The 15,175-nt window shown below is 53.2% G+C and overlaps 1 protein-coding gene across 7 annotated transcripts in view; it reads left to right on the top strand.

Annotated features, from left to right (window-relative positions):
• SHC1 (SHC adaptor protein 1) overlaps positions 1–15,175 on the top strand; it is a 55,290-nt gene that overhangs the window by 518 nt on the left and 39,597 nt on the right. For 4 of the 7 annotated variants that reach the window (XR_014466114.1, XR_014466112.1, XR_014466113.1 and 1 more), the window contains exon 1: positions 7,860–9,480. Coding sequence is in view for 4 of the 7 variants with exons in the window: in XM_083165917.1 (XP_083022043.1) it covers positions 8,896–9,480 (585 nt within the window). In the remaining 3 variants the exon portion in view is untranslated. Of the gene's footprint in view, positions 1–4,476; positions 4,522–7,859; positions 9,481–15,175 lie in introns of those variants that run through there. The other 3 variants (XM_083165918.1, XM_083165920.1, XM_083165919.1) reach the window with 3 other exon arrangements.

Here is a 15,175-nt window from a genome sequence, read left to right as displayed (position 1 = left end):
CCTCCCCATACCTCCCCTGTCACTGACACCCCTCCCCATACCTCCCCTGTCACTGACACCCCTCCCCATACCTCCCCTGTCATTAACACCCTTCCCCTCCCTATACCTCCACTGACACCCCTCCCCTCCCCATACCTCCCGTCCCTGACACCCCTCCCCATATCTCCCGTCACTGACGCCCCTCCCCATACCCCCTGTCACTGACACCCCTCCCCTCCCTATACCCCCTGTCACTGACACCCCTGTCACTGACACCCCTCCCCTCACACCCCTGTCACTGACACCCCTCCCCTCCCCATACACCCCGGTCACTGACACCCCTCCCCTCCCCTCCCCATACACCTCTGTCACTGACACCCCTCCCCATACACCTCTGTCACTGACACCCCTCCCCATACCTCCCCTGTCACTGACACCCCTCCCCATACCTCCCCTGTCACTGACACCCCTCCCCATACCTCCCCTGTCACTGACACCCCTCCCCATAAATCCCCTGTCACTGACACCCCTCTTCTCCCTATTATGCCCCCATGTCACTGACACCCCTCCCCATACCTCCCCTGTCATTAACACCCCTCCCCATACCTCCCCTGTCATTAACACCCCTCCCCATACCTCCCCTGTCATTAACACCCCTCCCCATACCTCCCCTGTTACTGACACCGCTCCCATACCCCCTGTAACTGACACCCCTCCCCATACCCCCTTTTACTGACACCCCTCCCCATACCTCCCCTGTCACTGACACTGCTCCCATACCCCCTGTAACTGACACCCCTCCCCATACCACCTTTTACTGATACCCCTCCTTATAACTCCCCTGTAACTGACACCTCTCCCCTCCCTATACCTCCCCTGTCACTGACACCCCTCCCCTCCCTATACCACCCTGTCACTGACACCCCTTCCCATACCTCACCTGTCACTGACACCCCTCCCCATACCTCCCCTGTCACTGACACCCCTCCCCATACCTCCCCTGTCACTGACACCCCTCCCCATACCTCCCCTGTCGCTGACACCCCTCCCCATACCTCCCCTGTCGCTGACACCCCTCCCCTCCCTATACCTCCACTGACACCCCTCCCCTCCCCATACCTCCCGTCCCTGACACCCCTCCCCATATCTCCCGTCACTGACACCCCTCCCCATACCCCCTGTCACTGACACCCCTCCCCTCCCCATACCCCCTGTCACTGACACCCCTCCCCTCCCCATACCCCCTGTCACTGACACCCCTGTCACTGACACCCCTCCCCTCACACCCCTGTCACTGACACCCCTCCCCTCCCCATACACCCCTGTCACTGACACCCCTCCCCTCCCCATACACCTCTGTCACTGACACCCCTCCCGATACACCTCTGTCACTGACACCCCTCCCCATACCTCCCCTGTCACTGACACCCCTCCCCATACCTCCCCTGTCACTGACACCCCTCCCCATACCTCCCCTGTCACTGACACCCCTCCCCATAAATCCCCTGTCACTGACACCCCTCTTCTCCCTATTATGCCCCCATGTCACTGACACCCCTCCCCATACCTCCCCTGTCATTAACACCCCTCCCCATACCTCCCCTGTCATTAACACCCCTCCCCATACCTCCCCTGTCATTAACACCCCTCCCCATACCTCCCCTGTAACTGACACCGCTCCCATACCCCCTGTAACTGACACCCCTCCCCATACCCCCTTTTACTGACACCCCTCCCCATACCTCCCCTGTCACTGACACTGCTCCCATACCCCCTGTAACTGACACCCCTCCCCATACCACCTTTTACTGATACCCCTCCCCATACCTCCCCTGTAACTGACACCTCTCCCCTCCCTATACCTCCCCTGTCACTGACACCCCTCCCTTCCCATACCTCACCTGTCACTGACACCCCTTCCCATACCTCACCTGTCACTGACACCCCTCCCCATACCTCCCCTGTCACTGACACCCCTCCCCATACCTCCCCTGTCACTGACACCCCTCCCCATACCTCCCCTGTCGCTGACACCCCTCCCCTCCCTATACCTCCACTGACACCCCTCCCCATACCCCCTTTTACTGACACCCCTCCCCATACCTCCCCTGTCACTGACACCTCTCCCCTCCCTATACCTCCCCTGTCACTGACACCTCTCCCCTCCCCATACCTCCCCTGTCACTGACACCCCTCCCCTCCCCATACCTCCCCTGTCACTGACCCCCCTCCCCTCCCCATACCTCCCCTGTCACTGACACCCCTCCCCATACCTCCCCTGTCACTGACACCCCTCCCCATACCTCCCCTGTTTACAGTATAGTATACCAGTACTTGATATGCATAGTGTGTTGCTATGGGCCTTATTCACAGTTCATCACAAAGGCAACATTTTTCCCTAATGGGAAAAACTAGAGATGTGCGGGTTCCGTTTTACCCCGATATACTTGGTTCTCACAGCGGCATCTTATAATAACGGAGTAAATCCAAACCTCCACAACTCTAGGCAAAACCATGCTGCACTGCAGGTGGGGCAGATCCAGAGCGAGTCAGATTTTGGTTGAGTGTGTTGAAACTGTAATATAAATTGCAGTGTAAGTATAAAGTAACCAGTATTTACCCTGCACACAAACAATATAACACACCCAGATAATGTAGGGTACACACCACAACGATCATGATTGTGAGCAGATGATCACACGATCTGCATATCGGATCGGAATTGGATCTAAAACACGCCCAATTTACAAACAATCGGACATACTGTGTATCGAAATTGGGGCAATTGAGGCCAAATCGTTCTGGTGTGTACCCAGCATAACTCTCTCTGCACATGTTACATCTGCCCCACCTATTGCCTGTTTGAGAGAGATTTTGCTTTGGTGATGAGGTGTGAATGAGACCCAGGGTTAGATGTATAGACGCACCTCTGTCCTATGTGGCAGGCTTCCCCAATACTCTGCTCCATCTTATTTTTATAAAGAGTCACAATTGGTTGTGCATAGATTGTATTGATCATATTATTGTGTAATGTGGGTCAGTTTGTCTAATGGCAGGGTGATGGGGTATAATCGGTGTGATACAGGTAGTAGTGGTGGTGTACACATGTGGGGTGATACAGGTAGTAGTGGCGGTGTACACGTGTGAGGCAATACTGGCAGCAGTGGCAGTGTACACGTGTGAGGCAATACAGGCAGCAGTGGCGGTGTACACGTGTGAGGCAATACAGGCAGCAGTGGCGGTGTACACGTGAGGCAATACTGGCAGCAGTGGATGTGTACATGTGTGAGGCAATACAGGCAGCAGTGGCGGTGTACACGTGTGAGGCAATACAGGCAGCAGTGGATGTGTACACGTGTGAGGCAATACAGGCAGCAGTGGATGTGTACACTTGAATGGAGATACAGGTGGCAGTGGTATACAGTGGTGGGTGATACAGGTTGCGGTGATGCTGGTGTACACGTGGCGGGTGGTACAAGCAATGGTGGTGGTAAACATGTGGCGGGTGATACAGGTGGTGGTGCACATGTGGCAGGTGGCGGTGCACATGTGGCAGGTGGCGGTGCACACGTGGCGGGCGATGCAGGTGGTGGTGCACATGTGGCGGGCGACGCAGGTGGCGGTGCACTCGTGCCGGGCGACACACGTGGTGGGCGACGCAGGTGGCGGTGCACACGTGGTGGGCGACGCAGGTGGCGGTGCACACGTGGTGGGCGACGCAGGTGGCGGTGCACACGTGGTGGGCGACGCAGGTGGCAGGCAACACAGGTGGCAGGCAACACGTAGCGGGCGACGCAGCTGGAGGTGCACACGTGGCGGGTGATGCAGGTGGCGGGCAACACAGGTGGCGGGGCACACGTAGCGGGCGACGCAGCTGGAGGTGCACACGTGGCGGTCGGGGCACACGTGGCGTTCGACACAGGTGGCGGTGCACACGTGGCGGGCGACGCAGGTGGTGGGCGACGCAGGTGGTGGTGCACACGTGGCGGGCGGCACAGGTCGCTGTGCACACGTGGTGGGTGACACAGGTGGCGGTGCACACGTGGTGGGTGACACAGGTGGCGGGGCACACGTGGTGGGTGACGCAGGTGGCGGGGCACACGTGGTGGGTGACGCAGGTGGCGGTGCACACGTGGCGGGCGACATAGGTGGTGGGTGACGCAGGTGGCGGGGCACACGTGGTGGGGCACACGTGGCGGGTGACGCAGGTGGTGGTGGCATGGAAGATCCATGCAGGAGAAGGGAGCAGTCCCTGTGGGTAAGGGAGGGTCCTGCATGTGTAGAGGCATGTCCTGTGGAATGAGGGAAGTGTGTGAGATGTTATCAGGAGAGCGGTGAGGCAGGAAGTGAGGGGGGACTGTGTGTGTGTGTGTGTGTGTGTGTGTGTGTGTGTGTGTGTGTGTGTGTGTGTGCCCTGGTCAGATGTGTGTCCCATGACCTAACATGTTACATACATACACACGCCACCTTTAACCCTTTCTTGTTGCTGACGTGCAGGTACTAGGAGCCCAGGCTGGTGTCAGTACTGACATGGAGTATGTGGTAAGAGCAGGTCTCCGTCTTGTGTCGGTGTTGGTGATGGGTTTTGTGGTGCATATTATGGCTGAGGCCTCTGTCATTGTCAGAACATGCTGGGACTTGTAGTCCCACACCAACTACAGAACTGCTTCCCATTATAATATATATATATATATATTTATATAATTAGTGCTCTCACTACTAGTAGTAGTAGTAGTACATGTCCCTGGGGCGGCCAGGGGCCATACTGTGTGATTGCACCTAGGACAAGCTGTGTGTGTGTGGCAGTGACAGAGTTAAGTGGCTGCTTCTGGCCTGGCTTCCTGCATGCTCCTGAGGTGGAGGGGAGGAAGCTGAGGGTCTCCAGAGAGTCCTGGGTAGTCAGTGAGGCAGCAGAGAGGGGGGGATTGGGGGACAATGAGAAGTATACAGACTCCATGTGATGTGATGTGTGTGTGATTCTGCCCAACGAGCGTACAGTCTGATGAGCTGTAGAGAACCCGTAGCACTGAGTATTGGTCAGTAATCAGTAACAGAAACAGCACATAAGCGGTATCAGTTGTGCTGGTTCTGTCCCAGTGACCCCTGTATTCCGGCTGTGTAACGCAGTGCAGGCGATATTAGTTGTGCTGGTTCTGTCCTAGTGACCCCTGTATTCCGGCTGTGTAACGCAGTGCAGGCGGTATCAGTTGTTCTGGTTCTGTCCTAGTGATCCCTGTATTCCGGCTGTGTAACGCAGTGCAGGCGGTATCAGTTGTGCTGGTTCTGTCCCAGTGACCCCTGTATTCCGGCTGTGTAACGCAGTGCAGGCGGTATCAGTTGTGCTGGTTCTGTCCTAGTGACCCCTGTATTCCGGCTGTGTAACGCAGTGCAGGCGGTATCAGTTGTGCTGGTTCTGTCCTAGTGACCCCTGTATTCCGGCTGTGTAACGCAGTGCAGGCGGTATCAGTTGTGCTGGTTCTGTCCCAGTGACCCCTGTATTCCGGCTGTGTAACGCAGTGCAGGCGATATTAGTTGTGCTGGTTCTGTCCTAGTGACCCCTGTATTCCGGCTGTGTAACGCAGTGCAGGCGATATCAGTTGTGCTGGTTCTGTCCCAGTGACCCCTGTATTCCGGCTGTGTAACGCAGTGCAGGCGGTATCAGTTGTGCTGGTTCTGTCCTAGTGATCCCTGTATTCCGGCTGTGTAACGCAGTGCAGGCGGTATCAGTTGTGCTGGTTCTGTCCTAGTGACCCCTGTATTCCGGCTGTGTAACGCAGTGCAGGCGGTATCAGTTGTGCTGGTTCTGTCCTAGTGATCCCTGTATTCCGGCTGTGTAACGCAGTGCAGGCGGTATCAGTTGTGCTGGTTCTGTCCTAGTGACCCCTGTATTCCGGCTGTGTAACGCAGTGCAGGCGGTATCAGTTGTGCTGCTTCTGTCCTAGTGATCCCTGTATTCCGGCTGTGTAACGCAGTGCAGGCGGTATCAGTTGTGCTGGTTCTGTCCTAGTGACCCCTGTATACCGGCTGTGTAACGCAGTGCAGGCGGTATTAGTTGTGCTGGTTCTGTCCTAGTGACCCCTGTATTCCGGCTGTGTAACGCAGTGCAGGCGGTATAAGTTGTGCTGGTTCTGTCCTAGTCACCCCTGTATTCCGGCTGTGTAACGCAGTGCAGGCGGTATCATTTGTGCTGGTTCTGTCCTAGTGACCCCTGTATTCCGGCTGTGTAACGCAGTGCAGGCGGTATCATTTGTGCTGCTTCTGTCCTAGTGACCCCTGTATTCCGGCTGTGTAACGCAGTGCAGGCGGTATCAGTTGTGCTGGTTCTCTCCTAGTGACCCCTGTATTCCGGCTGTGTAACGCAGTGCAGGCGGTATCAGTTGTGCTGGTTCTGTCCTAGTGACCCCTGTATTCCGGCTGTGTAACGCAGTGCAGGCGGTATCAATTGTGCTGGTTCTGTCCTAGTGACCCCTGTATTCCGGCTGTGTAACGCAGTGCAGGCGGTATTAGTTGTGCTGGTTCTGTCCTAGTGACCCCTGTATTCCGGCTGTGTAACGCAGTGCAGGCGGTATCAGTTGTGCTGCTTCTTTCCTAGTGACCCCTGTATCCCGGCTGTGTAACGCAGTGCAGGCGGTATCAGTTGTGCTGGTTCTGTCCTAGCGACCCCTGTATTCCGGCTGTGTAACGCAGTGCAGGCGGTATTAGTTGTGCTGGTTCTGTCCCAGTGACCCCTGTATTCCGGCTGTGTAACGCAGTGCAGGCGGTATCAGTTGTGCTGGTTCTGTCCTAGTGACCCCTGTATTCCGGCTGTGTAACGCAGTGCAGGCGGTATTAGTTGTGCTGGTTCTGTCCTAGTGACCCCTGTATTCCGGCTGTGTAACGCAGTGCAGGCGGTATTAGTTGTGCTGGTTCTGTCCTAGTGACCCCTGTATTCCGGCTGTGTAACGCAGTGCAGGCGGTATCAGTTGTGCTGCTTCTGTCCTAGTGACCCCTGTATTCCGGCTGTGTAACGCAGTGCAGGCGGTATCAGTTGTGCTGGTTCTGTCCTAGCGACCCCTGTATTCCGGCTGTGTAACGCAGTGCAGGCGGTATTAGTTGTGCTGGTTCTGTCCCAGTGACCCCTGTATTCCGGCTGTGTAACGCAGTGTAGGCGGTATCAGTTCTGCTGTTGTGCTGGTTCTGTCCCAGTGACCCCTGTATTCCGGCTGTGTAACGCAGTGTAGGCGGTATCGGTCCTGTTGTTGTGCTGGTTCTGTCCCAGTGACCCCTGTATTCCGGCTGTGTAACGCAGTGCAGGTGGTATCGGTTGTGCTGGTTCTGTCCTAGTGACGGATTCAGTATTGAATCCCGGCGGTCGGGATCCCGGCGTTCAGAATCCCGACGCCGGAATCCCGACAGCCGAAATGCCGACAAGGGGGGGACGTGGATCGCCCCACCTTGCGGGCTCGCTGCGCTCGCCACGCAGCGGGCCCGGTGCCTCGCTTCGCTCGGCACACTAATTTATTCTTCCTCCAGGGGTGTCGTGGACACCCACGGAGGGAGAAAGTGTCGGCATTTCGGCGGTCGGGATTCTGCACGCCGGGATCCCGACCGCCGGGATTGTAACTGCATCCCCTAGTGACCCCTGTATTCTGCCTGTGTAACGCAGTGCAGGCGGTATTGGTTCTGCTGTGGTGCTGGTTCTGTCCCAGTGACCCCTGTATTCCACCTGTGTAACGCAGTGCAGATGTTATCGGTTGTGCTGGTTCTGTCCTGATGATCCCTGTATTCTGCCTGTGTAATGCAGTGCATGCGGTATTCCGCCTGTGTAATGCAGTGCATGCGGTATTGGTTCTGCTGTGGTGCTGGTTCTGTCCCAGTGACCCCTGTATTCCGCCTGTGCAATGCAGTGCATGCGGTATTGGTTCTGCTGTGGTGCTGGTTCTGTCCCAGTGACCCCTGTATTCCACCTGTGTAATGCAGTGTAGGCAGTATCGGTTCTGCTGTACATCACGATGCTAGGTATTACTATCCTCAGCACCATATAGCCGTATCAGGGCCTGTATAGATACTGGGTGTAAGGATACAGCGGGGGCCCTCATACACTGAGCTTATATATGAGAGGAGGAACGAGAAGCCTTTAGCTGTGTTGGTGTCCTGTTGGCATTGCAGAGCAGAGGACGCTCAGCGGAACGTGGCGGCTGGCAATCTGCGCCCAGTTATCTATGTGACCTGATGTGAGGACAAGTCTGTGTTATAACCCGTATGGTGGCATCGTGTACGCCTGCTGCCTTTATGTTGTACAGTCCCCAGGCTGGGACCCCGCTGCCTTCTAATGATCGGATTGTCTCCATGACAACAAACACTAATGATACATGGTTTAATGATGGCTATTTGTCAGCTGTTCGTGACCGCAATAAGGGCACCTGTGACTGATGATGGGAGTGGTAGTCCTTATTCTGTGGTGGTAGGTAGGTGTGTCAGGAGGGGGGTGGCGTGCTGAGGACTGCTCGGGTCTCAGGCAGAGGAAACGTCCCTTCCTGTCAGTGAGGTCTGTGAGTCAGCACAGAGCCTGCCATTGGTGCCTGGGAGCATGTGAATGGATAATGAGGCGTTCATGCAGACTGGTCCTCGGCAGTGCTGACTCTCCAGGGACAGGCTGACTATCCGGGACCACCCATCACATGGAGTAGCAGGCCAGTCCAGCTGACCTTTCCTCTCTGCCTGTCCTTGCTTCAGCCCATCTGATCCATCTGCATCCCCTGCCTGGGGGGCTCTGATGGCATGCATCGATCGTGTCTCCAGCTCTGTCCCTGCTGATGGGTTCTAGGCTCCCCCGGCCATGCAGCACTGAGCGGGGGTGAGTACCCTATAACCTGCCATCTCAGGGGGCTTGGGTGTAACGTTCCGTCCCCTGTGTTCCGTCACCACCACCGGACTATGAGACCTGGACCCCTCGTTGCTGCAGAGTGCAAGCGGCCTGCCGGCATCATGGATCTCTTGCCCAAAAGCAAGTACAACCACCTCCGCAATGAGTCTGTGAGCTCTGTGGAGGATGCCGTAGGCACGGCCCCCCCTACGCCCTCCGTGGAGATCATGGTGGCCCAGTCTTTGCCCAGCTCCTCCTCGTCCTCTTCTCTGGCCCCTATGCTGCCCCTGGCTGAGCTGTCCTCCGAGTCCGAGGACAGTCCCACCACACTCTGCTCCTTCTTCCCGAAAATGGCCAATCTCAAACTGTCCAACCCAGCTAACCTCCTGAGCCTCCGCAGCTTCTCCTCTGGGGCCGGCAAGGAGACCAGCAGCCCTGGGGACCAGGCGGAGAACAGTCCAGACTCAGGAAGGACTTTTACTGTTTTCTCCCAGGATATGAACAAACTGAGCTGTGGGAGAAAGTCCCGAGTGGAAGGAGGACAGCTGGCGGGGGACGAGTGGACCAGACATGGCAGCTTCGTCAATAAGCCCACGCGTGGGTGGCTGCACCCAGATGACAAGGTGATGGGTCCCGGAGTCTCCTATCTTGTCAGGGTAAGGTTGGTCCTACACCTGCACCCTAAACTGTCTGTGCATTCTGCTGTCCACTATCCCTGCTGTCCACTATCCCTGTGCTGTGCCACGGCACTCCTGACCACACATTACCACTATGCCTGTGCTGTGCCATGGCACCCCTGACCACACATTACCACAATCCCAGTGCTGTGCCACTGCACCCCTGACCACATTTTACCACTATCCCTGTGCTGTGCCACTGCACTCCTGACCCTCTGTGCCACGGCACCCCTGACCACACGTTAACACTATCCCTGTGCTGTTACACTACACCCCTGACCACATGTTACCACTATTCCTATGCTGTGCCACTGCACTCCTCACCACACTGAGCTAATATACCCCTCACCACAGATTACCACTATTCCCATGCTGTGCCACTACACCCATTATCTCTATACCCTGCACCCAACTCTCCCCTTTATCTCTGTTTAGGATGCCGGGGGTTAGATTACTGGCACTGGCATCCTGACTGCCTAAAATACAGACCAAGCCGCTCTATCAAACTACACCTTCATCCTGTCATGTGTCTCTCTACTACTCCTGTACACACTACTCCTCCATCATGTCATGTGTCCTCCTGCTACTCCTGTACACACTACACATCCATCCTGTCATGTGTCTCTCTACTACTCCTGTACACACTACTCCGCCATCCTGTTCTGTGTCTCTTTCCTACTCCTGTACACACCACACCTCCAACCTGTCATGTGTCCTCCTGTTACTCCTGTACACACTTCACCTCCATCCTGTCATGTGTCTCTCTACTACTCCTGTACACACTACACCTCCATCCTGTCATGTGTCTCTCTACTACTCCTGTACATACAACACCTCCATCCTGTCCTGTGTATCACTCTGCTACTCCTGTACACACTACACCTCCATCCTGTCATGTGTCCTCCTGCTACTCCTGTACACACTAAACCTCCATCCTGTCATGTGTCCTTCTGCTACTCATGTACACACTACACCTCCATCCTGTCATGCGTCTCTCTGCTACTCCTGTACACACTACACATCTATCCTGTTCTGTGTCACTCTACTACTCATGTACACACTACACCTCCATCCTGTTCTGTGTCCTCCTGCTACTCCTGTACACAGTACACCTCCATCCTGTCATGTTTCTCTGCTACTCCTGTACACACTACACCTCCATCCTGTCATGTCTCTCACTTGTACTCCTGTACACACTGCACCTCTGTCCTGTCATGTGTCTCTCTCCTACTCCTATACACACTACACCTTCATCCTGTCATGTGTCTCTCTACTACTCCTGTACACACTACACAGCCATCCTGTCATGTGTCACTCTGCTACTCATGTACACACTACACCTCCATCCTGTCATGTGTCTCTCTGCTACTCCTGTACACACTACACCTCCATCCTGTTCTGTCTCTCATCCTGTCATGTGTCACTCTGCTACTCATGTACACACTACACCTCCATCCTGTCATGTGTCTCTCTGCTACTCCTGTACACACTACACCTCCATCCTGTCCTGTGTATCACTCTACTACTCCTGTACACACTACACCTCCATCCTGTCATGTGTCCTCCTGTTACTCCTGTACACACTACACCTCCATCCTGTTCATGTGCCTCTCTACTACTCCTGTACACACTACACATCCATCCTGTTCTGTGTCACTCTGCTACTCATGTACACACTACACCTCCCTCCTGTCATGTGTCTCTCTACTACTCCTGTACACACTACAGCAGGCATGTCCAACGTTGGCCCTCCAGATGTTGTGAAACTACACATCCCAGCATGCTTTGCCACAGTTTTGCTATTAGAGAATGCTAAAACTATTGCAAAGCATGCTGGGATGTGTAGTTTCAAAACATCTGGAGGGCCAACATTGGACATGCCTGCACTACAGATCTATCCTGTGTCACTCTACTACTCCTGTACACACTACACCTCCATCCTGTCATGTGTCTCTCTACTACTCCTGTACACACTACACCTCCATCCTGTTCTGTGGCCTACTACTACTCCTGTACACAGTACACCTCCATACTGTCATGTTTCTCTCTCTACTACTCCTGTACACACTACACATCCGTCCTCTCGTGTGCCTTTCTTGTACTCCTCTACACACTACACCTCCATCCTGTTCTGTGTCTCTTTACTACTCCTCTACACACTACACATCCATCCTGTTCTGTGTCTCTCTACTACTCCTGTACATACTACACCTCCATCCTGTCATGTGTCTCATTACTACTCCTGTACACACAACACCTCTATCCTGTCATGTGTCTCATTACTACTCCTGTACACACTACACCTCCATCCTGTCATGTGTCTCTCTACTACTCCTGTACACACTACACATCCATCCTGTCATGTGTCTCTCTACTAATCCTATACACACTACACCTTCATCCTGTCATGTGTCTCTCTACTACTCCTGTACACACCACACATCCATCCTGTCATGTGTCCTGCTAATCCTGTACACACTACACATCCATCCTGTTCTGTCTCTCTACTACTCCTGTACACACTACACCTCCATCCTGTCATGTGTCCTACTACTACTCCTGTACAGACTACACCTCCATCCTGTCATGTGTCTCACTACTACTCCTGTACACACTACACATCCATTCTGTTCTGTGTCCTCCTGCTACTCCTGTACAAACTACACCTTCATCCTGTTCTGTGTCTCTCTACTACTCCTGTACATACTACACCTCCATCCTGTCATGTGTCTCTATTCTACTCCTGTACACACTACACATCCATCCTGTTCTGTGTCCTCTTGCTACTCCTCTACACACTACACCTCCATCCTGTTCTGTGTCTCCCTACTACTCCTGTACACACTACACATCCACCCTGTTATGTGTCTCACTACTACTCCTGTACACACTACACCTGCATCCTGTTCTGTGTCCTCCTAGTACTCCTGTACACACTACACATTCATCCTGTTCTGTGTCTCTCACTACTCCTGTACACATTACACCTCCATCCTCTCATGTGTCTCACTACTACTCCTGTACACACTACACCTCCATACTGTCATGTGTCTCTCTACTACTCCTGTACACACTACACCTCCATTCTGTCATGTGTCTCATTACTACTCCTGTACACACAACACCTCTATCCTGTCATGTGTCTCTTTACTACTCCTGTACACACTACACCTCCATCCTGTCATGTGTCTCTCTACTACTCCTGTACACACTACACATCCATCCTGTCATGTGTCTCTCTACTAATCCTATACACACTACACCTTCATCCTTTCATGTGTCTCTCTACTACTCCTGTACACACTACACATCCATCCTGCTCTTGTGTCTCTCTACCACTCCTGTACACACTACACATCCATCCTGTCATGTGTCATTCTACTACTCCTGTACACATTACTCCTCCATCCTCTCATGTGTCTCACTACTACTCCTGTACACACTACACCTCCATACTGTCATGTGTCTCTCTACTACTCCTGTACACACTACACATCCGTCCTCTCATGTGTCTCACTGCTACTCCTGTACACACTACACCTCCGTCCTGTCATGTGTCTCTACTACTCCTGTACACACTACACCTCCATCCTGTCATGTGTTTCTACTACTCCTGTACACACTACACCTCCATCCTGTCATGTCTCTCTGCTACTCCTGTACACACTACACCTCTATCCTGTCATGTCTCTCTGGTACTCCTGTACACACTACACCTCCTTCCTGTCATGTGTCTCTCTACTTCTCCTGTACACACTACACATCCATCCTGCTCTTGTGTCTCTCTACTACTCCTGTACACACTATACCTCCATCCTGTCATGTGTTTCTACTACTCCTGTACACACTACACCTCCATCCTGTCATGTGTTTCTACTACTCCTGTACACACTACACCTCCATCCTGTCATGTCTCTCTGCTAATCCTGTACACACTACACCTCCATCCTGTCATGTCTCTCTGGTACTCCTGTACACACTACACCTCCATCCTGTCATGTGTCTCTCTACTACTCCTGTACACACTACACCTCCATCCTGTCATGTCTCTCTGGTACTCCTGTACACACTACACCTCCATCCTGTCATGTGTCTCTCTACTTCTCCTGTACACACTACACCTCCTTCCTGTCATGTGTCTCTCTACTTCTCCTGTACACACTACACATCCATCCTGCTCTTGTGTCTCTCTACCACTCCTGTACACACTACACCTCCATCCTGTCATGTGTCTCTCTACTACTCCTGTACACATTACACCTCCATCCTCTCATGTGTCTCACTACTACTCCTGTACACACTACACATCCGTCCTCTCGTGTGCCTTTCTTGTACTCCTCTACACACTACACCTCCATCCTGTTCTGTGTCTCTTTACTACTCCTCTACACACTACACATCCATCCTGTTCTGTGTCTCTCTACTACTCCTGTACATACTACACCTCCATCCTGTCATGTGTCTCATTACTACTCCTGTACACACAACACCTCTATCCTGTCATGTGTCTCTTTACTACTCCTGTACACACTACACCTCCATCCTGTCATGTGTCTCTCTACTACTCCTGTACACACTACACATCCATCCTGTCATGTGTCTCTCTACTAATCCTATACACACTACACCTTCATCCTTTCATGTGTCTCTCTACTACTCCTGTACACACCACACATCCATCCTGTCATGTGTCCTGCTAATCCTGTACACACCACACATCCATCCTGTTCTGTCTCTCTACTACTCCTGTACACACTACACCTCCATCCTGTCATGTGTCCTACTGCTACTCCTGTACAGACTACACCTCCATCCTGTCATGTGTCTCACTACTACTCCTGTACACACTACACATCCATTCTGTTCTGTGTCCTCCTGCTACTCCTGTACAAACTACACCTCCATCCTGTTCTGTGTCTCTCTACTACTCCTGTACATACTACACCTCCATCCTGTCATGTGTCTCTATTCTACTCCTGTACACACTACACATCCATCCTGTTCTGTGTCCTCTTGCTACTCCTCTACACACTACACCTCCATCCTGTTCTGTGTCTCCCTACTACTCCTGTACACACTACACATCCACCCTGTTATGTGTCTCACTACTACTCCTGTACACACTACACCTGCATCCTGTTCTGTGTCCTCCTAGTACTCCTGTACACACTACACATTCATCCTGTTCTGTGTCCGACTGCTACTCCTGTACACACTACACATCCATCCTGTTCTGTGTCTCTCACTACTCCTGTACACATTACACCTCCATCCTCTCATGTGTCTCACTACTACTCCTGTACACACTACACCTCCATACTGTCATGTGTCTCTCTACTACTCCTGTACACACTACACATCCATCCTGCTCTTGTGTCTCTCTACTACTCCTGTACACACTATACCTCCATCCTGTCATGTGTTTCTACTACTCCTGTACACACTACACCTCCATCCTGTCATGTGTTTCTACTACTCCTGTACACACTACACCTCCATCCTGTCATGTCTCTCTGCTAATCCTGTACACACTACACCTCCATCCTGTCATGTCTCTCTGGTACTCCTGTACACACTACACCTCCATCCTGTCATGTGTCTCTCTACTTCTCCTGTACACACTACACCTCCTTCCTGTCATGTCTCTCTGGTACTCCTGTACACACTACACATC

Source organism: Crinia signifera, chromosome 12 (genome assembly GCF_055691185.1).
Source record: "Crinia signifera chromosome 12, ASM5569118v1, whole genome shotgun sequence".
NCBI classification, from domain to species: Eukaryota; Metazoa; Chordata; class Amphibia; order Anura; family Myobatrachidae; genus Crinia; species Crinia signifera.
This window is presented reverse-complemented; position numbering and strand designations above follow the sequence as displayed.